General features: G+C 43.6%; 1 protein-coding gene across 1 annotated transcript; it reads left to right on the top strand.

The window, feature by feature from the left end:
* The first annotated feature begins 5,556 nt into the window (after positions 1-5,556).
* Positions 5,557-26,848, top strand: STK25 (serine/threonine kinase 25). The gene is made up of 12 exons (XM_063132271.1): positions 5,557-5,636; positions 6,730-6,843; positions 11,645-11,875; positions 12,573-12,629; positions 13,060-13,168; positions 16,328-16,485; positions 17,244-17,429; positions 17,695-17,840; positions 18,372-18,486; positions 20,009-20,080; positions 24,853-24,989; positions 25,358-26,848. The coding sequence occupies exons 2-12, from the start codon at positions 6,814-6,816 to the stop codon at positions 25,395-25,397; spliced, it is 1,281 nt and encodes a 426-aa protein (XP_062988341.1). The 5' UTR covers positions 5,557-5,636; positions 6,730-6,813; the 3' UTR covers positions 25,398-26,848.
* Positions 26,849-26,871: the final 23 nt, after the last annotated feature.

Raw genomic sequence — 26,871 nt, 5'->3', positions numbered from 1 at the left:
GCCCAGATGTAAGTTTTTAAATCTTTTTAACATAACAAGGTGCCACTAGGGTCTATGCATATATAGTATTAATAAAATCATATAAAACTGGTTTCTAACAAAAGTATAATGTACAAATTCTTACTTGTTAAAAGATAGTGCTTGCACATTTCCTCTAGCAAAGTAATTGTCTCCTGTGATATCTATGGCGACTGAAAAGAGTGATCTTCAAATCCATCTTTATATTCTTAGTTTGGGTTTTTTGGGTCTCTGCTAGGTGTTTCTATGTAATTGTGATAAATCCAAGGTCCCATAGTGAGACATTGCTGCTATTGCAGAGGAGTGTCTGCAAATAGTTCCTAAGTCACAGAAGTGGTAAACATTTCAGATCTTCATTCAGGCCACTCAGATTCAGAGTTTTTAATTTCAGAATCCACTCTATTTTCCTTCTTAGTACTTGTTTGTCATCCTGTGTATTAAGTCTATTCAATGCCCAACATTTTAAATCTGCGTAGGAATGCTATTGTTCTACAAAATGATTTACTAATGGAGCATCTGGTCTGTTGTTTTGTATGTTGCTCAAGTGCTCTCCTAGTTGTCTTTTTAGGATGTCTGATTGTCTAAGATTAGCATGTTAGGGCATAGTTCTCCAAACCTGGCCACCAAAAGCTTCGTTATATTCCCCTTCTCACCTTCCATCAAACCACAGATATGAATATTCTGCCATCAGTTGCCATTTTCCACATCCTCATGTTCCATATTTTGCAAAGAATGTGGTCAATCAAGTAGTTGCAGTGTTTTTGACCAGTCCTCTTGTAATTCACAATGGAGTTGTTGAAATAGCACTCTCAGGTTGTCATCCTCCTATGAAGCCCTGCTGGCTTTTGGCTGCTTTGAAGTCTTTGTCAAAATGGTGCCAAAACGGTTGTGGCAATATCAACATTTATTATAAGAAGGGCCAAAGTGTCCCTGGGATGCGACATGGGTTTTAACATGGGGTGTGATCAAAGCTCCACTTCCTGCCTCTTCACAAAATGCAGAGGGAGACATTTAACTCCCCATTGCAAGCTGTGTAAAGGTATTTTATGGTGGGTAGAGGCAGGAGCATGTTGGCTCATTTGTCTTGACATAGCAAGTACGGCAGGCAATTCAAGCCCTTGCCTCATCACACACAGAACCCAGACTCTGCTCAAATGGTCAAACTCCAGTTCCCCAAACTTTGAATCTCTCATAGATATCACGGTAGGATAACCCCCCTGAGAAGTTCTTTTTCCTATTTATTTTGCACATCTGCAAACCTCAGGGGTTCCCCATTTCTGCTGACATCTCCCTCTTGTATGTGGATGGTGCTCTTTGAACTACACTTGAGGCACTACCGGTGGAGGGATCCTAGCACTAACAATTGGAAGATATTGTGCAGCTATTCTGTCTTTTTTCCTTAACAGGTTTTCTGCAGCAGGAAAAGATGGCGGGGTTACAAGATTAGGAAGATGGTATCTCGAATCACCATAACATTCTGTGAATTAGGCAGGATGATGGTGCCCTAAAAACCTAATCTAGAAGCACCCAAGGACTGCCCCTTTGACAACTGAGATTACTATTAGTATATCTGACACTAAAGACCCAGTGCCAAATGCTATCTATTTCGATTCTCAGCAAGGCAGCATATATAGAATAGCAATTGCCTACCACTGTTATAAAACACACCACATTCTGTTTTAAACTTGGTAATTTAGGGAAATTCTGTTTTAAGCTCAGTAAGAATTGAGTCTCTGTACAACCAAAGGGTAAAAATGGTTGTACTGAGAGTGGGAAGTGAATGTGTTGCCATAACAACCAGTAAAAAATTTTTTAGCCTCACTAGGAATTATGATGTCGGGCTTCTTAACTAGAGACAGAAAGATGAAAAAGCAATTGTTTAATTTGCCTCCTGGATTTATACGCTTATCACAAAGAAGTGTGTTATTTTATTTGTAGTTATGGTGCTCCCCGGCAAAGTTGACCCCACAGAAAGTTTGGGAAGAAGTAGGTCGTGTAGTGGAGGCAATACTCACAGGCAGGCAGCTCCGGCACTTTTTTATTAGCAGGGGTAATTACATCATCTGACTTTCCTGTTCTCTCTGAGCTTAGCTGCAATCCTCGCAGTAGTTGGGAGGAAATTATATTTTCCCCTGTTTTAATGAAAAGCATTCTGGGGTGGCTTGGTCTGGAATGGGCAATGAAGACCCATTCCCTTTGCAAAAGACTTGCTCCTGGTGGAGAGGAAAACTGCTAGAACTTATTTGTTCATACTAATCAAGACAGCTGCCTGAATGTTCGGACTCTTCTTGGGTGCGTGGCTATGGGGACTGTCATGATGAGCCCCTGCATTTCAAAATTTACCACTATACCATTTAGCAGGTCCAGCAATTGAGCTGATGGGAAGAGCCATCAGCAAACCGGTAGGAGTTGTATATCCAACCCAAGATCAAGAATAATAAGCCAGGGAACAGCAGCAGCAGCAGATCAGTCCTCCAATATCTCCGTCCTCCAATATCTCCAGAGCAACTGTAGAGAGAAGACCACTTTTTTCAACAGATTCTTAGGTCCAACCGAGTGTTTTCATCACCCCTGGGCAATGAAGACATCATTCCCTTTGCAAAAGACCTGCTCCTGACGGAGAAGAAAACTCCTGGAAGTGATTTGCTGATATGAAAGGACTATGTCATGTCACTGTCCTGTGCAATTTCGAGCACAATGTAAAGTGTATTCTATGAGCAGCCATCTGAGCATGGAATTTAGTATGGGATGCTGAATTCAGTATCCAAGCAATTTAAATTTTCATTTGAAAAATATATTTTTAGCACTTATGGTGTTGGGTGAGGGCAATTTGTGGTCCTTCAGATGTTTTGGCCTACAGCTCCCATGAGCCTCATCAGCATAGCCAGTGTTGAGGGATGATGGCAGTTTTAGGCCAAAATATCCAGAGAGCCCCAAGTTGCCCACCTTATGGCCTTGAAGGAAGGCTTGAAAATATATGGGCAATATCTGGTGCCAATTGAGCAGGACTTCCATAGGTCAGTGAACAGACATCTAGGGGCGGGGAGAAGATATGTGATGCAAACTATTACAAATATATGCAAATTTGATTACTTTTCATAAATTACAGAGATAATAATTTGCAGCTTTAATGGAATAGAATTTGAGTTGTGGTCAGACCATGGTACAGAATTTAATTCATTTATTCATCCATTTATTTTTGATCAGTTACATTCAGTCCTGTGCTGTGTAGTCACTAAATACATGTAAAGGCAGCATTTATCTGCATCCATTACAAAAGCTAAGAACCTTGTTTCTTTACCTATTATAAATATAGGGAACTTTAAAACATATGTCAAACATATCTGCTTCTGCACTTTGGATAGCTCTTTTAGTTCTGACTGTAACCCAGAGCAGAGTCACCGCCCTACTGACATCAGAGTCACCAACCTCCACTGAATCCATTTTTTTTCCTCTTCAAAACTGGGCCCCTGTTTTTGCTCAAACATGCATTTGAGGATCCACTTTTTAATCTTTACCATATGTTTCTGCAGTGGTAGTTCTGCTTTTGCCACGCACTTGAGGTTAAACTGTGACCAAGTAGCTTTTAACCCATCAATTAATCACCACATATACCAACCCCATTGAAGCTTAAACCCCGTTGAACTCGATGGGACATTTTTGAGTAAATGTTTTTAAGGTCCAGCAGTCACTGAGTTAGACATTGTGTGCGCCATTGGTGTGCCCTCTCATGGCAACTATAAAGAATGGCATCCTGACATGAAAACATAGGACACCATCCATTATTTTGTATGAAAACTATAATACAACTGATACAGGATTGGTAGGGGGAAATGGCAATATAAGGATTTCTTAAGATTTTGGACAATGCTCATAAACTGTTCAGTACATTTTAGAAGGAGTATTAGAAGAAATTAGATTTAAGGTCCTGTAAAGGGACCGCCAGATCATCTCATTTAACTCAGTGTATGCAACTATCTACTACTAAAGCGACATTTGCACTAACTCTTTTTCATCCGGTCACTTCCAGATCTATGTGTAATCAACTCTATTTGCATAGTAACCCATACATACCTTGCATATTTCTGGTATCATCTGGACTGTCAGAAAGGAAGGAAGGAAGGGATCAGAAAAGGTGTTGAGTTCAATGGGCACCATCAAGGGTTGGTGTCAGCGTGGGGTCACAGCATAGCAGAGGGTCACATCTCTCTGCTATAATTCCTGCCCCCATAAAAAGGAGTTTTGTGCAACACACAGCCTATGCTGTTATCTCCACTTTTACATAAAACTCAAATGCAGAATGGAGTAACCTATGCAGCAATATGTAAGAAGCAATTAATAGAAGTAAATTAAATATACGCTCAGTCATGTCGCTTATGAGGTGGCTGGCATATCTGTACAGCACCAAGTACATTGATGGTGCTATATAAATAAATAATAATAATAATAATAATAATAATAATAATAATAATAATGTTGAGCCCATGGGAATTTCCATGCATTTTCTTCTTTTCACTTGAGCAATCTGACCCCACCCACGCCCCCGTCACCTTCTGTAAACCGAGAACCAGTAAGACCAGCCAAAGCAGTTCTGTAAACTGAGAAACAGCCACACCAGCCAAATACCCACCTTTTATGATTTATCTAAACCAAACCGAGCAAGCAAGGAGTGTTATCTTTGGAGGCTGTACAGATTAAATTGCCCGCTTGCTTGTGTAATTCAAATGCTTTCAGCAACACCTTTAAATTTAAAATATGCCATCTCACCTATTCTATTAAACTAAAACATTATATTAATTTAAGGCAATTAACAGGACAGTTCTAGGCATTTTTGCTTGGATATAAATTCCATTGTTTTCAGTGGGGTTTATTCCCAAGTAAGTGTGTTTAGGATTGCAGCCTATGCACACTTACTTGGGAATAGCTGCCACGTAAAATAATACGTTTTACTACGAAGGAAATGTGTTTAGAACAGGGGTGTAAATGTGCCCAAACTAATGGGAGATTTAGCTTATTCTAGTTCCTTTAGGAGTGACTCAGACATTCAGAATGCCTAATAAATACTTAAGAATGTTGATTGTTTTATTTTCACGCAACATTTGTAGGAATTGGTGGACCAGCCCTTAAAACAGACATTTGATATAGGGCAGGCAACTGAATTGAGAGAGCTAGGGGGAAACACCACCACAATCACAATGAGGCAGATGAGATCGAATGCGATTCGGCTTTACGCAAAATCAGTATCACTCAACCTCGCCACCAGAAGGGAAGACAACACATAGTGAGAACGCTCTCCTTTCTTTCCTCCGGGGCGCTGAGGACAAAGCCTAACAAACTACCTTTCCCAGAAGTCCTCGCTTTCCCAGACGCCTGCCCTCGTCTACTCGGGATGTATGACGGTTATTACAGTCTTTGGCTCCCACCATCCCACCGCGAGAGGTGGAGCGCAAGAACTACCTTTCCCAGAAGACCAGGCGGCGAGCTAGATTCCTGCGCATGGTTGTTCACATTCCCCTCCCTGCCTCCCCTGCAGTTACTGTTCCCGAGTTCAGTATCCTGGGCTGGTGCGCGCGGAGCTAGGATGGGGCGGCTGGGCGGGACGGAGCCTCGGGGTGCAGGTGAGGGGCGAAGAACACCCGGCGCCTGGCTGGTGTCTGGCGGGAGGGTGGATGGCGCTGGGGGCTAGGCTGGATGGCTGGCTGGCGGAGGCGGCGCCACCACCGTTGCCATGGCAGGTGTATCTGGAGGCTGGGTGGAGCTGTTGTCGGGGTGTGGGGGGGAAGGAGGGCAGAGGGCAACGTGGACCCGGGGCATCTTCTATTGTCTGCACCCTTTGAAACCGGGCTGTGTCTGCCATCCCCAAACCATTTGCTCCGGATTAGGCGCCCATCTCTTTGTAAGATCTTCAACTGCTAGGAAAGAGGCTCCCATTGGGTTTTTTCCCCCTCCCCTCCTCCTTCCCTCTCGTTGGCTCTTCCATCTGTGTTAGCATTCATTTTTGCGAACTGAAAGCTCCGTGGCATGCTGGATAAGCGGTTCTTTAGCAGCGGGGCTGGAGGTGGGCGATTTGTGCATGCACTGGAGAAGTGATTGCTGTAATCTGGACTGGTTTTTTCCTTTCTTCAAAGGATTAGGGTGCAATCCTATGCATGTTTAGACAGAAAAAAGTCCTACAATGGCTGGGGAATGCTGGGAGTTGTAGGACTTTTTTTTCTGTCTAGACATGCTTAAGATTGTGCCCTTAGGGACTTGTCCACAGTGGGTTTAGCCACGAGCAGTAGATTCCCTGTTGTGCTTTCCTTGAGCTTCACTCCTTATAGCAAAGTTATCTTCACTTAACCAAAATTAAGTTTTGGTTGCCTGCGATATCTCTGTTTTAGCATGCGATTACTAAAGGGTGAAACGTAAGTGTCATTATTATTAGATGATGGCACGTTTATTCAGCCCCTCCTCCAAGGTGCTCTGGGTGGTGTACCTGGGTATGGGTTACCCCCATGTCATCTGCACCACAAGCTGGTGAAGTAGATTAGCCTAAGAGAGCCTAACCTGGTCCCAGGTTACCCAGTCACACTTAAAGAGTGTGAATCTCGTTGGCCAGTAGAGGGTAGAGCTGTTGAAATCATTATTCAGCATTTATAGTGCAGTGGAGTGAAGTTCACAGGAGACTTACAATTCTAAATGGTTGCATTTTTGTGTGTGTTTTTGTCCTAGATTAAGTGATCCACAGAAAAGGGAGCACATTTCTCATTACTGTGAAAGAAGATTGGTGCATGGGTGTAGTACTGAAGTTCAGCCATGGCTCACTTGAGGGAATTTGCCAATCAGGTAAGTGAGAATTGGAGGTTATTCCTAAAGCAGACAAAATTAAACTGAAGCACCCAAGCAAACGAGCCTTCCATGTTGTATGAGAACTTGACAGAGATGCATATAGTTTAAATACATTCCCAATAAAGTGATCCTGGTTGATAATTGGCCAGTCTCTGGATAGCATCAGGAGTAGCAGGATTGGCTCTTTTAAAATTAGAATTGCAAAGATGTCATTTCTCTCTGCAGCTTGTTTTCTTGATAAAGTTGTGGGAAAGATGGGAACTTGCAGAAGATAAGTCCCTCATCTCTCTCCAAGGAAAGCATGGCCAGAAGTGTGTGTGCTACCTAATTGTGCTCAAGTGTGGAATTTGGTACAAAACTCAGTATCCTTAGAATCTCGGCTGTCATTTCATTTCTGGTTCTTGTGTCTTGATCGCCTTGGAAATCTCAGACGCGGGAGAACGTAAGAACATAAGAAGAGCCATGCTGGATCAGACCAAGGGTCCATCTAGTTCACACGGTGGCCAACGAACTGTCAGCCAGGAACCCACAAGCAGGACGTGGGTGCAACAGCACCCTCCCACCCATGTTCCCCAGCAACTGGTGCACACAGGCTTACTGCCTCGAACATTGGAGATAGCACACAACTATCAGGGCTATTAGTCACTGATAGTCTTCCCCAGGAATTTATCCACCCCCCTTTTAAAGCCATCCAGATTGGTGGCCATCACATCGTATGGTAGTGAGTTCCATAATTTAACTATGCGCTGTGTGAAGAAGTCCTTCCTTTTATTTGTCCTGAATCTCCCACCAATCAGCTTGATGGGATGACTCCAGGTTCTAGTATTTTGAGAGAGGGAGAAAAATGTCTCCCCATCCAAGATATTTCCTTGCTGTTTCCTATGGTTAAAACACAAATACATATACACTTGATAACTAATTCATATAGGACACAAAATTTAGATGATGCAGAAAAAACAGGGTAGTGAGCACATTAGAAATGGTGCAAAAGGTGTCTAGGGAACAGTTGAGCTTTCTATCACAACTGGATTTACAGTGGGTATTCTATGCCTCTGTGGTAGTAAGGCACACTCTCTAGTTGACATCAATCAGATAATTGATCTGATAACTAGGGCATGAAACCATTTCCAACTCAATGCTTACAAAAGTAATAGTGCTTAGATTTTGGCTTTATTCAAGCTGTTCTATAGTGACAAAATCCAGACGGGTAGCCATATTAGTCTCTTGCCACAATTTATTTGTTACATTTATATCCTGCCTTTTCCTTCAAGGAGCCCAAGGTGGCGTACATGAATCCCCCTTATTTCCATTTTATCCTCACAACAAGGTTGGTTAGGATGAGAGTCAGTGACTGGCCCAAAGACACACAGTGAGCTTCATGGCTGAGTGGAGTTTTGAACTTGGGTCTCCCTGGTCCTGCTCAAGGCTCCTGCAAGACCAAATTGATTCTCTGGATGTTTCACCCATTCTCTTTGCTAGGCTGCATCCCGCTACAGTGGATTTTAGATGTGCCTTTTTCCTTGGCGAATATTCTTGCCTCTACTAGTTTTTATACTAGATAACGCTTTCCTTGGATCCTTTTGTCACCTTTTCTTCAAGCATATGAGAAGTTGTTTACTTCCTCTCCTCATTCTTCTGTGCTCCAGGTGTGTGCTCCCTGCTCTTTCCCCTCTAGCACTCACATTTTGTTTCCTATATTTTGTGTGTGTGTTCATTCATAGGCCTGTGCTATTTGGGTGTTGCTGTGGAGACGCACAGATGTTTGTTGTCTTCACAACAGAATAGGGCAAATAACACTATTAGTGCGCAAATCAGGTGTGAAGTCTGCAGTTTGGCGGCATGTGCAGTCTTTGTAGGGCAAGTTGTTTATCTCTTTTACCCTGTCCAAAAGTTTCTTAACGGGATCTTATCAGTTTAATTATGCATGATAAGAGTAGTTGTCTTTACCTCTGATTAAAATCTCAGGTAGAGCAGAAACCGAAACAGGTGCGGTTCTTGTTGATGACACATTTATAGGGGAGTTTGTACTATAACTTCTCAAAGCAGCACTTTGGAATAATGTGCGGAAAGCTCAGAAGCAGGAAAATGTGTATAATTTTCCTGCTTCTGAGCTACATTATATGCTTTTAGACACCAGGTGAAGACCATTTTATTCTCCCAGCATTTTAACAGTCTATAAATAAATTGTAACTTGTTTTAAATTTGTAATTTTGCATTGCTGCTGTTTTTATCTGGTTGAGCTTTTATATTGTATTTTATATTATGGTTCTATACTGTTGTTTTATACTTTGAATGTTTTTAATTTTTGTGAACCGCCTAGAGAGCTCCGGCTATTGGGCGGTATAGAAATGTAATTAATAAATAACTAATAAGGAAGAAAGTGTATAGTCTTTCCTTCAAAAAAGAACTCTTAATCAAGAAAAGCTGAATCAGTATATATTATTCTGAAAGCTAATTTGCATGTTTGGGTATGATTCTGCCTCTCTGGTTTCATTATTACTGTAAAGATTTGTACTCTGGTTTTCAATCAAATGATCTCCGAGGTGTGGTTTACCACTATCTTGGTAGTGGTGTGGGGCAGGATAATAAAGTCTCTCCCTAGCTCTCTAGTGTTACTACTGCCATTGTTCTTGTGGGGCCTTTGGCAATCTCAGAAAAATAGCAAACCTCCCCCCCTCCCTAAGTGTGCTTCTAGGCAGCACTGGAGGTAACTGTCATTGCAGGTTGAGGCTTCGCCTCTCTCAGCCAGATGGAATGCAGCTCTTGCCTCTTCTCTTCGTGATGAGGCAGCCAGAAGAGAGGCATGTGTGTGTGAGAGAGACAGCAATATTAAATCCTCTTCCCAGCTTTCTGGAAGGGTAGCCATGTTCGCATATTGCAGAAAAGCAACGAAGAGACTTGCATCACCTCAAAGACTAATCAATTCATTCTGGCATAAGGTTTCATGGACATTCACTTCATCAGATGTATGTGATGAAGGAGGTTACAGGCCACAAACTTAGTTAGTTTTTAAGGTGCCACAAAATTCTTTGTTTCAACTTTCTGGGGACCCTGCTCCTTATGGGGCCTGTGGAAAGCCCATGAAAAATAGCATCTGAGTACTGGGCAAAGAACTGCAAAAATGGGTCCTGGGCAGAGAACTGCAAAAAGTAGGGAATCCTCATCCTGGACTACTGGGACTCCTAGTTATCACCTTTCCCCCACCAGCTTCAAAGATTTTACCTAATGTTGCCCACACATTTTTCATGTTTATCTTTGCATAAGAAAGGCTAGAAACTTTCCTTTTAAACACTGAGACTCAACAAGGCTGAATTCTGCAGCCTTTCAGATTATGTTCATAAATGTTACCAGCTGTTTTCCTCCTTCTGCAGGATCTTTTAAAAGTAAAAAATGTTTAATCTGAGATTCCATTATAGGAAATGCATGCACTTTTGTGCTCTCTCTCAATTTACTTCTAATGGCAAGCCATAATTGTTCCTGACTTAAACACCCATGCTTTTCTGTCAGTATTCACCCTGGCAGTGTTGGGTAAATGTGCTTATTCAGTCAGGTTTTTGCATCAACTCACCATTCATTCAGTATATTGGGAGGATGAGACAGAACAAGTTGAACTCACCATACATTTCCATTCTTGGGTTTTTGGGGGATGGAACAGTCTTTACTTTTAGGAAGGACCTCCTCTTGGTTGACAGATGAGGCTTTCAGAAAGAATGACACCAAGGGGAGGGGCTTCCCCCTCAGCTCCCGGCCCAAAAGAAAGCCCTTTAGCCTTGGTGTGTGTGTGTGTGTTTGTGTGTATATACACACACTCACCACACCACACATACAGAATAAGAAAAACATTCAATAGTATAAACCCATCTAAGTGAAAGACCAACACCACATCTAGCAAATTCCGTACATTATGTATGCTTTGGAGAAGTACCGTGTTTTGTCTGTTGGGAATGCTTATCATTTTTTATTGGATGATCCTGAGTTGTCATAATATGGAAGAGAGAAACATCTGTATCTGCTTCCTCCATACTATGATCATTTCTTAGGATTTCTTGGATGCCTTAAGATTTGTCGGGTACCTTTATAGTGCAAGGTGAGTCCTTTGCTTAAATCATAAGATGATTTTAACAGAGGGCGAGCAGTTGCAGGCATAGGTGTGTGTATGGGGCATGCCGGTGTGCCCAGGCACACCCTAGCATCTCCAGAGTTTCTGGAAAGTGTGTATTTCCCCCCACCATGCTAATGGCAGCTGCCTACCCTGCCCGCTGCTCCAATTGGCCACCATTCACGTGTTGGGGGAAATATGCACTTCCTGGAGGCTCCGGAAAGTGTGCTTTCCTGCCCTGCCCAGTGCTCCGATAGGTGCTTAAAGGCCCTGATTGAACCAGTTGGGGGGGGGGGCAGGAAAGCGTGCTTTCTGGAGCCTCTGGAAAGTAATTCCCCCAGGCATGCTAATAGTAGCTGCCATTAGCGTGCCCATGGGAACTGCACACTTTCCAAAGGCCCCAGAAGTCATGCTTTCCCACCCCTCAGTGCTCTAATCAGGGCCTTTAAGGCCCTTTTAACACAAGGCTACCTTTTAAGGCCCCGATTGTAGTGGAGGAGGGGAAAGCACGCTTTTCGAGGCCTCCAGAAAGTGCGGATTTCCCCCCACTATGCTACTGGCGGCCACCACCACTCCTGCTTGCCTGTGGTTATAGGGAAAGCACTATTCAGCTATCTAGAATGTTAGGATGTGTTTTGGGAGTTTGACTATCGCCTTTTTCTTTTTTCACCCCCCTCCCATTTATTCCTGCTGACTCAGCACTCTCGAGTTGATCCAGAGGAATTGTTCACCAAGCTGGAGAGGATAGGTAAAGGGTCATTCGGGGAGGTGTACAAAGGAATTGACAACCGTACCAAGGAGGTGGTAGCTATCAAGATCATTGACCTTGAAGAGGCGGAGGATGAGATTGAAGACATTCAGCAGGAGATAACAGTACTCAGTCAGTGTGACAGTCCCTACATCACCCGTTACTATGGCTCCTACTTGAAGGTAACTGAAGCACCCAGGGCAGTCTGGATTGCAATGTCTGTGGGGCAAATGACTAATGAGCAATGTCGCAATGTATGTACTGAAATGTGTTTTGCCAGTGGGATTTGCTGCAAGATGGAGCGTTTTGTTTTGTTTTATTCAATTCTTTGGAACACTTTAAGGATACCAGTGTGTCAAAATAATTTACTATTGCAACATAAAGGATCAGGCTACGTGATCAGGACAAACATATGGTGCTACTCTTGCTAGACATGTAGCTTCAGCCTATAGTTGAGGATCACATATTTGAATACTTCCCTATCTCCCTACACACAAGTAGATGTGTAAGGGAGAAACCTAAGCTACAACCCTTCTTCCCAACATGCCAATTCTCTGTATGCAGGAGTTTTCCGTAAAGGGAAGCATCGAGACCTGTGACTTCATCACAACCACCTGCAGCCTTAAATGAGGCTGTCTGTCTAGAGCTGTACCATGTAGTTATTCATGCACTTTATCTTTAGCAATGACCAAAAAATGCCATCAAAATGTGGTTCATGGTATTACTGGACTGCCCAGGTCTCATTCTGGTACTTGGGGGCTGTACAAGGCTGAGAAATGTATCTCACTACTTCTAAAGCAAACCCGGATGAGCTTGGGAATCAATTTAATCTCAAAATGGCTTGCATTGCCCTCACACATCAACTTGTCTAATTCACAGGGCACCAAACTGTGGATAATCATGGAGTACTTGGGAGGTGGCTCAGCACTGGATCTAGTAAGTATCTTTGTTGTTCAGTTCTGCTGCCTTACCGACCATTCAGCCTGGAATATACAATTTAAGTGAATTCAATATTGGTTCCAAGAGCTATGATTTCAACTCCTCATTCGGAACTGCCATACTCTGTAGACTCTGAGGAGTTTTATTCAATATTTGAGTCAAGTAGCTTATGTATGAACATCTCAGTTGCCCCCCGCTGTACTTGGGGTGGGTATAGTCTCTGTTCCTGCTTCACTTTATATATACATGCATATGCAATTGGCTTGTGTTACATTCCTCTCTCTCTTTTCCCCCAGTCAGCCACTGTACCAGACATCCAAGATTAAACTTTGTTAAGCAGGGGAGACTGGGCAACTTTTCTTGTTGTTAAGTTTGAATTCTTGAAAGCAACTCACTTCCTGACCATCTTTCTACCCTCTTCTTGCAGCTCAAGCCTGGCCCCTTGGAGGAGACCTACATTGCTACCATCCTGCGAGAAATTCTAAAGGGTTTGGACTACCTTCACTGTGAGAGAAAAATTCACAGAGACATCAAAGGTCAGCCTTGTAAAGTACATGTCCCTGTTCGTTTTGGCCAGTTCACCTTTGAGACCAGTGGAACCATGCCTGCTGTTTGCTTGCACTGATATTCTCAGGTTGGGAATAACTGAGGAGTCAGGACTCTGGCACAAATCTATGCACCTACCAGAAGAGTCTGAAGAATACCAGCTCTGAAGAATTCCAGAGAGTTATTTTTATGACTATTTTATATTTCATTGCTATACCACCCAAAAGCTGAAACTCCCTGGGCAATTTACAACAATTCATAGGATACTAAAATGCAGCATAAATGTATAGCATAAAATACAGCACAAAAATGTACACATACAAAATGTAAAACTATTTAGATAGCTAAAGACAGTTTCAATAAAATACTAGACCTGTTTAGACGATTGACATAAATGTCTTGTCATATGCCATTAAATGCCTGGGAAAAGAGGGCAGTCTTAACCTGGCGCTAAAAACCTGGCAGTGTTGGCCCCAAGCAGGCTAAGCAGGGAGTTCATTCCATAGGAAGGGGGGGGCCTCCACTGAAAAGGCCCTCTTCCTTGTCACCACCCTTTGAGCCTCCTTCAGAGGAGGCATTCAGAGGAAGTGTCTGGGCAAGTTGAAGTTGAGAATAGCGCTCTGTCAGGTATTGTGGTCCTGAGCCATGTAAGATTTTCTAGGTTAAAATCGGCTTTGAAACATACAGGCAGCCAATGCAAGCAGGCCAAAATTGGTCTTATGTGCTCAGACTTTCTTGTCTCAGTTATTAATCTGGCTGCTACATTTTGCATAACCTGCAGCTTCTGAACAATCTTCAAGGGTAGCCTCACATAGAGTGCATTGCAGTAATCTAACCTGGAGATTACCAGATCATAGGTTACTGAAACCAGGTTGTCCCTATCCAGATAGTGGTGTAACTGTGCCACCAGCCGAAGCTGGTAGAAGGCACTCTGAGCCACTGAGGCCACCTGAGCCTTCAGTGATAGAGATGGATCCAGGAGAACCCCTAAGCTACAAATCTGTTCCTTCAAGGGGAATGCAACCCCTTCCAGAATAGGTTGAGCACCTTCCATCCAGTCAGAATAACCACCCACTAACAATTTCTCAGTCTTGTCTGGATCAAGCTTCAGTTTATTAGCCCTCATCCAGTCCATTGTTGCAGCCAGGCCCCACCTGATGAAGATGAAAAGGAGAAGTAGAGCTGCATGGCAATGCACTCCAAAACTCCAGATGACCCCACTCAGTGGTTTCATGTAGATGTTAAATAGCATGGAGGACACAACTGACCCTTGAGGAGAGCTATGCTGGAGAACCCATGGGGCCGAGCAATGTTCCCCAAGCACCACCTTCTGGAGCTGGCCATCCAAGTAGGAGTGGAACCACTGCAATGCAGTATCCCCCACTTCCAGCTCAGACAATTGCCCAAGAAGGATACCATGGTTGATGGTATCAAAAACCACTGAGAGATCAAAGAGAATCAACAAGGTCACATTCCCTTTGTCTCTCTCCTGACATAGGTCTTCATACAGAACAACTAAGGCTGCTTCTATGCCAAAACCTGGCCCTGAACCCTGACTGAAATGGATCCAGATATTTGGTCTCATCCAAGAGTGTCTGGAACTGGTTGGCCACCACCCGCTCAAGGACTTTGCCCAGGAAAGAGACATTTGCCAATGGCCAAAAGTTCTTAAGATCGTACGGGTCCAGAGAGGATTTATTCAGGAGAGGTCTCACCACCACCTCTTTCAGTCAGCTCAGAACCACTCTCTCTTGCAAGGAGGTAATAATTACCTCCCTTGCCCAGGCATCTGTTCCCTCCCTAGGGGGTTTTATAAGCCAAGAGGGGCAAGAATCCAATATGAAAATGGTCACGTCCTCAAGTTCTACAAACTAAAACACATCCAAGAAAACTGGACCAGGCTGTGCTCCAGGAACCTCACCGGATTCACCTGCAGTAACATCAGAGTCTAAGGCCATGGCGGGTGCAAGAGATTTTATCTTGGAAGTGCTTAGCCAGTGTGTAACAGCAGGCCTCAAATGGGCCCAGTGTTCTTAGGGCCAGCATGTAATAGGTTCTGGAAGACCCCCAAAAGCTCTGCTGGGTGGTATATGGAGGATTAAATAGAGGCAGTGAATATTTTTCCCCTTGCCTCACTGACATAAGGAGTGTGGCCACAGGCACTCTCCAGGGTTCGATTAGGAGTTTTTCTCCCCCTGCACTCAAACTTTCTCCTGTTTTGTTTCATCGCTGTCAGCTCTGAGGCGTACCACAAAGAGCCATATGAGCTCTACTACCGAGAGCAATTGTGGCAACTGTCTAGGTAATTTCTGCATTCCACAGATTGACCAGGGCTTTGACAGGAGCACCAGCCATATCAGATGGAACACCCACGGCCCCACAGCCTCTCTCTAGGCTCATACTCAAGCCCTAAAAAAAGGAATCAATCCACCAAAAAGCCAGGCAGAGGAACAGGGTCCAGGTCCTGCAGGGCTCACAGCAGGATGGTCTCTTCAGTTGGCCAACTTAAATACATCACTGTTTTTCACTGGGATTTGTAGTGTGTTTGTACCATGTACTTTATAGCTCTTATGTTTGATGATCTCTTTTTATAAAGGCCTTGAAAAACAATAAAAGCCAGGGTTAATGCCCCCAAATGCTTGCCGTGGTATTTCCAATATGATAAAGAAAATGGAAGCAGCAAAGCAGGAGAGGAGATTGAAAATAGAGACCGAAATGGAGTTGAACAAGACTTTGTCGTTCACACAGGGCAACAACATAATCCCACTGAACTAGTTTGAAAGCATAAGTCTGCCTTGCCCAACCTGGTGCCCTCCAGATATTTTGAACTACAGTTCCCAGAATTCCTGCCCATTGGCCATGCTGGCTGGGGCTGTTGGGAGGAAAGTCCAACATCAGAAGGGCACCAGGTTGGGGAAGGCTGGCATAAGGGATTGGGCTGAAGTGGGGAGAAGGCTGAGCCACCTTTCTGCATGTGCTTTGCCATAATTTGTGCGCTTGCCAAAGGCACTGATCCTGTCTCCCCCTTGTCCCACCTGGGAATTGATACAAAACTGTTTTCCAGGCCTTCAGAAAGCCACCTTGTTGCAAGAGAGAGCTTTGTCCACCGCTTTGATTCAGGTTCCTCTCTGACTTTTTTGCATGAACAGCTGCCAACGTACTACTTTCGGAGCAAGGGGATGTGAAACTAGCTGACTTTGGCGTGGCTGGCCAACTGACAGACACTCAGATCAAGAGGAACACCTTTGTTGGGACTCCATTTTGGATGGCACCCGAAGTCATCAAGCAGTCAGCCTATGACTTCAAGGTGAGCTGAGAGGAGCTAGCGAAAGCATACAAGTCCCATCGGCTGGAATACATGTCATGTTATCTTGTCAGGTGATTGCCCTGCGCGTTAGGAAGAACAAAAGACACATATAGATGTTCATCTCTGAGAAGTTGGTGCAGGCGTTCCCACGCAAGCACAACCCACGCATCATAGCCTCTCGGGGCATGTGCCTGCTCTTGTTTTGCTTCCTCTGTCCACATCAGTGGTTTGAATGCACTAGCTGACTCATTCTCCCACCCCAGCCCAAGGGACATCTTAAAAGAATTACTATTTTTAAAAAGAAACCATTCTGATAGGACTTGAAGTCAGTGAGCATAAAAAGCTTGCTAGAGAGAATAAGGTTGATTACAGGACTACTTATTAAAAAAATAGAGAATCTGAGGTGTGCAGCAACTCTCCACTTCTCCTTGCTTTCCAATGGCCAACGCTCTTGAACTTCACGATTGTCTTCACTTTTAGTCAATCTTGGCTGAATAAAACTATGGATTTGCCGACCATAAATAACTCGGTCCTTTTGTTTCGACACAGATTAGAGAGGCGCCCACACGGTAACACACATTTGTCACACACACAGTTGCACACAGAAGCATTCAAGGAAGCATGTAAATGATTCTCTAGATGACCCCCCGTTTTCCTGTGAACAGGGACCAAAGCAGCATGTCTATGCAGTGTTGGCCTCTTTTGTGCCAGGCTAAGGCAGAGTGTCCTAAGTTCTTTCTCTTTCATTTGTCTTTCAGGCAGACATTTGGTCCCTTGGCATTACTGCTATTGAACTGGCAAAGGGAGAGCCTCCGAATTCTGATTTGCATCCAATGAGAGTTCTCTTCCTGATTCCCAAAAACAACCCTCCGACGCTGGAGGGACACCACAGTAAGCCCTTTAAGGAATTCGTGGAAGCCTGCCTTAACAAGGACCCCAGATTTGTAAGTCTTCTTCCTGCCTCCCCTTGTAAGCAGAGCCTGGGCATTAGGGTCAGGGATCGCTTGAGAGTCAGGAAACTTGACAACCGCCAGTTAGCAGGAAGCTTAGTGCTGGACCTTTGGAGACGAACCAGCAGGAAAAGGCACAGCAGGCCAGAGTCCTCTTCCAAATAGAAAGACTCCTCAGAAACCCACAGTGGCTGCCTACCTTTTTTGTTATGGCTTCTGCCAGCTAAAGCACCTTGTCTTGTCTTCTGTCTTTGCGCAGAGGCCCACTGCAAAGGAATTGCTAAAGCACAAATTTATCACGCGTTACACCAAGAAAACGTCATTTCTCATGGAGCTCATCGACCGGTACAAACGCTGGAAGTCAGAAGGGCACGGCGAGGATTCCAGCTCGGACGACTCAGACATGTATGTCTTCCTTGTTCTTTTGTTCCGTCCTCTTCCCCCCCTACCCCCGGATTAAGATAAATCACACGTGAGTTGTTACCGAGAAAGGTCTCTGCATAGCATAAATTGAGCTCTGGACAAATAACATCTGTGAAACCTTATTTTAAGGTAGAACTAATAACAGTTGGGGAGGGGAGATGGGAGCAAAAACTCTATAAGTTGCCATGGCTGTTTCCATTTTTTTTAAAAAAGATAGCAAAAGAGAGCCGCGGAGTAGGAGTACCCAGTTCTGGGGATTGAGTTGGGCATCTACTGGGGAAAGGGGGTGCGCTTTGCGTTTGGTACCAAGTGCATTGTAGTCCCTTGATATCTTGGTTGGGAAGTGGCAGACACTGAACTAATTGTGAAAAAGTGGGGTTAAGCTGGACACACCAGCAATTGGGGAAGTCCTGTGCCCCCCCCCCCAAAAAAAAAACCACTCTTGGCCTGCGCATAGCTTCCTATACTCAATACTACCTTTGGATATGACCTCTGTACCTCTTTTATTTCTAGTGATGGAGACGCAGATGAGCGAGATCAGGGACCCATCTGGACTTTCCCACCAACCATTCGCCCCAATTCCTTGAACAAGCTGCACAAAGGGATGCCTCATCATGGGTCCCAGAAGGTCAGTTTGATTCCGGTGCAGCTGAACAGAGTCCCAAGCTAGTGGGGGGTCGGTCTAGGGAAATTTTCAACCATGGCCCTGATATTACAACTCGACGTGATTTGGCATTTGGGGCCTGTGCTTACTCTGCCCTGTTCTTTGTTAACTTCAAAGAGTCCCTTTTAAGTAACCCAGCTCTAATATAGGATCTTTGCAGAGAATGGTAATGCTGCTTGTAATTTGCTACCAGAAAATAGCATAGTACAGAGGTAGACAACCTGGTGCCTGCCAGAAGTTTTTGACTTCAACGTCCACAATCCAAGCCAGCATGACCAATTCTGAGGGACTAAGGGACTTGTAAGCCAAAACATCTGAATGGCATCAGTTTTCCCACTCCTACTATACAATTATGCTCCCAAGAGATAGCTTGCTATTCCTACCAACGCTGGAGCCAGAGCGGGAGCTGCTGAGAGTCTGCAGCAGAAACGAGAAGATTCTTACACAACCCGCTAACCCACCCAATGTAGGTTGTTGTTGAAGTTTGAGTTATCGTGTCATCTGAATGCAGCACTTTTTCTGCATGGTGAGTTATGTTGTCTGAACACAGTACACTTTTTGCATGGTTGATTGTTAACCAAGCAGTGTAGCTTGGTAACCATCCTGAACTACTCAACAACAAGCGGTAGGTTTTTAAGGAGGCTTTTTTGAGAAAAATAGACCACACTTCATGGTTAGCGAGCCATCCTGCAGAAAATACCCTGCATTCAGACAACATAACCCACCCTGCGGGGAAAACACTGCGTTCAGACAACACAATAGTCCATGGTGGGTTAGCATGTTTTGTGAACCCAGTGGCTGCTGTCTCCACTTTGCTTGCCAATAGAAACGCCAGTCCTTTTACAACTTTATTGGGTGCCAGTCCAGGTCCGGGCCAGATTCAAAGTGCTGGTATTGACATTTAAAGCCCTAAACAGTTTGGGGCGAGGTTATTTGAAGGAACGCCTCCTCCCATATGTACCTACCCGGACCTTAAGATCATCTACAGGGGCCCTTCTCCGTGAGCCCCTGCCAAAGGAAGTGAGGCAGGTGGCTACTAGGAGGAGGGCTTTCTCCGCTGTGGCACCCCAGCTGTGGAATGAGCTCCCCAGAGAGGTCCGCCTGGCGCCTACACTGTACTCCTTTCGTCGCCAGCTGAAGACCTTTTTATTCACTCAGTATTTTAACACTTAACTTTAACTTAAATTTAAATTTTACTGTTTTAACTCTGTATTTTAATCTTATATCAATTTTGCTGTGTGGTTTTATCTTGGTTGTGCTTTTTATACTGTATTTTGTATTTGTGCTTTTAACCTGTTGGTTGTTTTATCTTGGTTTTAATTTTTGTGAACTGCCCAGAGAGCTTCGGCTATTGGGCGGTATAAAAATGAAATAAATAAATAAATAATAATAATAAAAAACTCCATAGACAAAGAGAAAATAACTGGTTGAAAAGATGGCTAAGGGGGTAACATTGATAAGCAACCTTCCTTTTCCCCTTTTCTAGCCTGTTGAACCCATCAAGAGGCAGCCACGGTCACAATGTCTCTCTACTCTCGTACGTCCTGTGTTTGGAGAGGTGAGGCGATGGCAGCGTCTGACTTCTTTTCATATACCAGCCTGTAACATGTGAACGGTTTTGCTGAGTAACTGTGGATGTTGGATTAGAATACGATAGGAAGCATCAGGGGCAGAAGCTGAAGAATAGGCTGTGTGTGTGTGTACACTCCCATAGTGCAATGCATTTTCTGCTTTTCTGCTCATAGTCCTTTGCTTGCAATGCCTTCTCAGTTTCTGCCAGTGCTGCCAAGCCATGCACTGTAATGCTACAGCTCCTCCTGTTTTCTGCCCCCTTCTCGGTATTTGGATGACAAATGGCTGTGGCTCACAAATCTAAACGTGTTCAAGCCAAACTACATGTGACCACGCAGCCATGAGTATTCACACACACGCACACACCTGCTCCACTCACACCTGCTCCTCCCCCGCCTTACCTTGCTGCACTCTGTTCAAGCAGTTCAAGCTTGCTGGGCTGGGAGAAATGTGCTTGAAAGAAAGGAATGCAGAGGCGGCGGCTGGATTTTGCTTCCCTCTGTGCTTAGGAAAAAATAGACCTTCTCCTCTGCTTTATGCATACAGTTGTGTGAAAAAGAAAGTACACCCTCTTGGAATTGTATGATTTTACTTATCAGGACATAACAATCATCTGTTCCTTAGCAGGTCTAAAAATTAGGTAAATACAACCTCAGATGAACAACAACACATGACAAATTACACCGTGTCATGATTTATTTAACAGAAATAAAGCCAAAATGGAGAAGCCATGTGTGAAAAAGTAAGTACACCCTTACTGCTTCCATAGGAATTAAGATGCTAAGTAGCAGACAGGTGCTGCTAATCAAATGCCTGTGATTAACTGATCATCAGCAAGTATGACCACCTCTATAAAAGCCAAAGTTTTTTTCAGTTTGCTGGTCTGGAGCATTCAGGTGTGTGTTAACACAATGCCAAGGAGGAAAGACATCAGCAATGAGCTTAGAGAAGCAATTGCTGCTGCCCATCAATCTGGGAAGGGTTATAAGGCCATTTCCAAACAATTTAAAGTCCATCATTCTGCAGTGAGAAAGATGATTCAAAAGTGTAAAACATTCAAGACTGTTGCCAATCTTCCCAGGAGAGGACGTCCCAGCAAAATCACCCCAAGGTCAGACCGTGCAATGCTCAGAGAAATTGCAAAAACCCCAAGAGTTACATCTCAGACTCTACAGGCCTCAGTGAGCATATTAAACGTTAAAGTTCATGACAGTACAATTAGAAAAAGACTGAACAAATATGGTTTGTTTGGAAGGGTTGCCAGGAGAAAGCGTCTTCTCTCTAAAAAGAATGTGGCAGCACGGCTTAGGTTTGCAAAGTTGCATCTGAACAAACCACAAGACTTCTGGAACAATGTCCTTTGGACAGACGAGACCAAAGTGGAGAAGTTTGGCCATAATGCATAGCGCCACGTTTGGTGAAAACCAAACACAGCGTATCAACGCAAACACCTCATACCAACTGTCAAGCACGGTGGTGGAGGGGTGATGATTTGGGCTTTTTTTTGCAGCCACAGGACCTTGATCGCTACCACAAGGTACCATTTGAATCGAGATTATGTATCTGTGGTCAACAACAAGTAGAAGACATAGCACACTATATGTTAACTTGCCCTCTGTATAGGGACCCAAGAGAGAGAGACTCTTGAAACCGCTGCTGACATATGGAGGCATGAATGACCAAGCAGAAACAGTTCTCTTCCTCCTTAGCGATACCAACAGTTTTGTCACTCATAAAGTGAACCTGTTTGCACTGGCAGCGAAAAAGATTAGGAAGAGAGAACTAGATAAAATTGCTATAAACTGCCACGGAGACTCAGAGTGCTGAGCGAAATGAGAGCTTTAGTCACAGTGAATTTAAGGTTGCCTGTATGGTTCTCTTGGTTATTTTAAACTGTTGTGTACTTTTATACTTGTATGCTTTTTTATGGATGTATTTGTCATGGCCTTCGGCTAGCACAATAAACTGATGATGATGATGCCACAGGACCTGGGAACCTTGCAGTCATTGAGTCGACCATGAACTCCTCTGTATACCAAAGTATTCTAGAGTCAAATCTGAGGCCATCTGTCCGACAGCTAAAGCTTGGTTGAAATTGGGTCAAGCAACAGGACAATGATCCCAAGCACACCAGCAAATCTACAACAGAATGGCTGAAAAATAAAAGAATCAAGGTGTTGCAATGGCCCAGTCAAAGTCCAGACCTCAACCCGATTGAAATGCTGTGGCGGGACCTCAAGAGAGCTGTGCATAAACAAATGCCCTCAAACCTCAATGAGCTGAAGCAACGTTGTAAAGAAGAGTGGGCCAAAATTCTTCCACAACGATGTGAGGGACTGATAAAGTCATACAGAAAACGATTACTTCAAGTTATTGCTTTTAAGGGTGGTTCTACAAGCTATTGAATCATAAGGTGTACTTACTTTTTCACACATGGCTTCTCCATTTTGGCTTTATTTCTGTTAAATAAATCATGACATGGTATAATATGTCATGTGTTTTTGTTCATCTGAGGTTGTATTTACCTAATTTTTAGACCTGCTAAGGAACAGGTGATTGTTATTATTTCCTGATATGTAAAATCATACAATTCCAAGAGCGTGTACTTTCTTTTTCACACAACTGTAGGTAGACAAATGAATGCACATAGCTGTTCCATGACATTTAGTCTGTCTCTTGCATATCCTGCTTTTTGAAGCTGAGGATGCAAGAAGCTGCCAAGTGTTGTGTGTATGTAATGACTGCAATCCAGCAAAGCTCATAGACTCACACACCACAGCTTTCCCATTAATTGTTGTAAAAAGTGGAATTACTGCATGCTTTGGGTTTTTGTCCCATAGTTCTTTAGTTCAATACAAAACAATACTCTCTTAAGGAGAAAACAAATTAAGCAGTTGGTACCAATCAAGTCATGTAATAGATGCACGTATGTTGTAAACCTTTAGGCTACTGTGAAGGCTTGTTTGGCTTTATGGTGGATGCTCTTCTATGCGCTCCAACAAAAGTCATTTCCGTCCACCAGGGGGACTAAGAATACACATTGTTCTTCTCCCAGACTGTTAACATTAAACTATGCCTTGTTCTACATCCTGATGATGTGGGAGGGAGCTTGAACTCGGCAAAGGACAACTAGTTGATCCCTGGATTACAAGCCAGGCTTTGTGAGGACAGGTCAAAGCCATTTAATTTCCACAGCTGATGAAGGGGAGAGTTATTAAGCCAAACAAGCTTTCATTTATAAAATGATTGCTCTTATCAATAATGGCTTTTGCTTTCAGCTTTGCTTTAAAGCTAGCTATGCTATCTCTAGAGAAATTCTTATAATGCAGCCTGACTGGAGCTACAGTCTAAATTTCATCTACAGTCTAAACTCCAAGAGTGTTACTGAAACATAGTAGGAGATTCCAAGGAAAGCGGGTGGGAAACCCATCCTATTATGACTGAACTATATATTTTTAATGGAACTCAGCTTTGTATTACCTAATGAATATTATGTTTGCATTGTTATACACAAGTTGGCCTAGACTTCTGCCCTAAATTCCAAGTTTAGGGCTGCAATCAAAGAGTTGGATCCAGATTTAGTCATACTTAAGAGCAGACCCGATGAAATCAATGAGGCTTAAGTTAGTCATGACTGAGGGCTGAATGTAATATTAGTCCTACTTCAAGTACAGCCATTGAAATGAATGGGACAAGTTAAAGTAACATTGGATACAACCCCAAGTCTAGATCCAGCCTAAAATTTGCTATCTAAACTTTGCTAAATGGTCTTGGTTGCAAAATGTGTTTGGCAATTGTTTTAGTCTATGGAGAAAGAAAATATAGGGTGTTCTGGGCAGGGGTGAGGTGGGAAACAATAAGTGCATAGAGTAGGAGTACTATAAAGAGGGGGAGTGATGGGGAAATGGACCTCCTGCTCCCTAGCCCCTACGTGCTGTAACCCCAATAGATAATGTTGCTCTCTCTAGCGGTCGCTTTGATTTTGTTTGAACGCTTTAGTCAAACAGCATGCTTAGATGGAGTTGCCAGTTTCCCAGGGGCACTGGCCACTGCATAACCTCTTACATGAAGCAAACAACTGGGTGCATTACAGAGTAGTGTTGGATGGTTGACTGCTTACTCTGACAAGTGTTGCCAACATCCACAAGGCTGTTCAAGAGAAAAGGAAACTCACACCCTGTTCTTAAACCCATATATGAAAGTAAATCTCAACGACAGCAAGTAAGCGAGCTCAGTATTGCAGCAGTAAGCCCTGTGGAGTTGTCCATGTTCTAGAGCAGGGGTAGGTAGAAGGTAGACCTCTGGGTCATTTGCAGTAGAACAGCAAGGGGTTCGGATTCTCAGCTGTTTAACAATGGCAGCAGTAGAATGACTTTTTTTCATAGAAATTAGGCTGCTGAAATGAGGAAAGCTTGGGGTAACCAGGAAAGGACTGTGAGCTCAGGTCAGTTCTAGTATTGAAAACAAGTTCATAGGCCCAGAATGTAATCAGAGACATCCTGTTGTTTAATTCTGAGTATACGTCTCTTGCACCTGGCTGCTGGAACTTAAGAATCTAGGAGTAAACAAAGTGGATCTGACAAGCCTGAAGCCTGCTCACTCCTGTTGTTATAGGCATGCAATTGGAAAAACATACTAATTTATAACTATGCCAATGAATGCTGTTGGCTCCAACAAAAACGAACGTTAATAGCTCTGTGCTGCTGCTTAGACCTTTCTACTGTTCCAACAATTTACTAACTCTTAACTTCTTGGCAGCTCAAAGACAAGCACAAGCAGACTGGAGGCAACGTAGGAGCCATGGAGGAACTGGAGAATGCTTTTAGCTTAGCTGAGGAGTCTTGTCCAGGAATCTCTGATAAACTGATCGCACACATGGTGGAGCGAGTGCAAAGGTGAGTGCTGAACACTGTTGATCTGACCAGATGTAATTTTGGTCTGGAGGATGAAGAGGGAGGCATAGCAGAAACCAATCCTATACCCTTCCCCAGTGCATATTCTGCTTGTGATACTGCTTAGTTTGGACCTAAGATAGAACTCTGTTTTGAACCTCAGACTCTCTTCTAAAGTCTGGTATTCAGGTAGAATGGTGAAATCCAGAACCAGGAAGTGGCCATTAATCCGGGTCAATTAATTCCAGTTAAGCACGATCTTCGATATTTGGTCTAAGGCCATCATTTTGAAGAAAGCTGGTATGGGGATGACAATGAGAGCTCACTAGGAAGAAACCTAGCAAATTTCCTTTGTTCTCTTTGTCCCTCAGGTTCTCGCACAGCAGGAACCACCTGACTTCAGCACGCTGAGGAGTTTGCTCTTGATTACTCAAAAAGAGGGTGACTCCCCTCCCCCCCCAGCTCCATATGAACTGCATCGTGAATCCATCACCATCTGCTGTTGGATGTTAACATTGTGCTATGGATTCCCAGACATTTCAGAGCCTTTGTGTGTGTGTTTCATGACCACCTAGGTTGGGATTTGCAATACAAATGATCATGGACTGCTTTGCAGAGCCCTAGGAGGGTAATTTCTACCGTGTATTTCATGGAGGTTTTTAATCATATCCAATTTTTCTCAGGTCAGACCTTGTTTCAAAGCAAAATCCTGACTGCTGGAAAAATGGAAATCCTTAGGCAAAAACATTCCAAAAGGGAAGTGGGGACCGGGGCAGCTCCCTGCTCTGACTAGGGACGAAGTATATGTGAGCATATACTTGGATCAGCAAGGAGCGGCCACCCAGTGAGATGGGCATATATGCTGGTGCTACTCGAGGGTTTTGTTTCAAGTTTCTCCTCAGCTAATAGAACAAGAAGATTGAGGCTAGCAGTTGCTGAGAAAAGTGAAGCTTGCCTCCTCTTTCTCCTGTCTGTCTACTTGCCCCCTTTTTTGAGGTAGGTTTTGACTGCTGCTGCATTCTGTTGACATTGGCTAGAGCTTGGTGTGAATGTGCTCCTACTCTGCTTAGTATCTTGAGTACGAACACACTCATACCAAGGCTCAAATATTTTGGCAGAGTATTATGCACTTGTTAAAAAGGGAAGCTAAATGCTTAATTACTCCTGCAGCTTAGAGAAGGGGCAGGGGTCTAACTAAAGTCTTCAAACGTTGTAGAGATTAAGTGATATTTGGCTTCCAATTAATCTGAAATATGTGTGGTGCCAACAGCTGGAGAAAGTCATAGCTGACATTCTCAAAACATAGCCCATGTTTCTCTCTCAATTCTTCACCCCATTTTAGACTTTTACTCATGTCCAAATTGCTAATGGGCATGATCTCTGATTCTGGCTGAGAAGTACCCTATCATACCTTAATCATCTGAGATTCCAACTAGTTCTTCCTCTGGAGCAGCGACAAGCTGAAAGAAATCATTTGGAAGTGTCATTTCCTAAATGTGTAGACTCAGTCAGTGGTATGGATGCCTTCCTTTGAGAAAGACATCTTCCAAGCTGCGTCTGCTGCTTCTCAATATTGCTTATGGATAGCTGAGTAGAGAACATGGGGAGGAAGATGAAGAATCCATTTACCTTTACTGTTATCCTCCAGGACTGCTTACAAAGCAGATGGGAACATTGAACAAAGGGAAAACAGGAAGCTGCTACTTTGTGCTATTTATAAAAGGTACCTTGCATTAGCTCACACAATGTCACCCGAAAGCTCTTAAACGTGTCTCCAGTATTCAAAGCAACAATGTCTTGGTTTTCAAATGAGCAATGAGAGGGATCTGCCACTTCCAATAAAATTAACTTGTCAAGTAAAAGCTGACTGGGTGCTTATTTATAC

This window comes from Elgaria multicarinata, chromosome 8, assembly GCF_023053635.1.
Source record: "Elgaria multicarinata webbii isolate HBS135686 ecotype San Diego chromosome 8, rElgMul1.1.pri, whole genome shotgun sequence".
Lineage (NCBI taxonomy): Eukaryota > Metazoa > Chordata > Lepidosauria > Squamata > Anguidae > Elgaria > Elgaria multicarinata.
The sequence above is the reverse complement of the archived record's forward strand: the minus strand, read 5'-3'. Positions and strand labels throughout refer to the sequence as shown.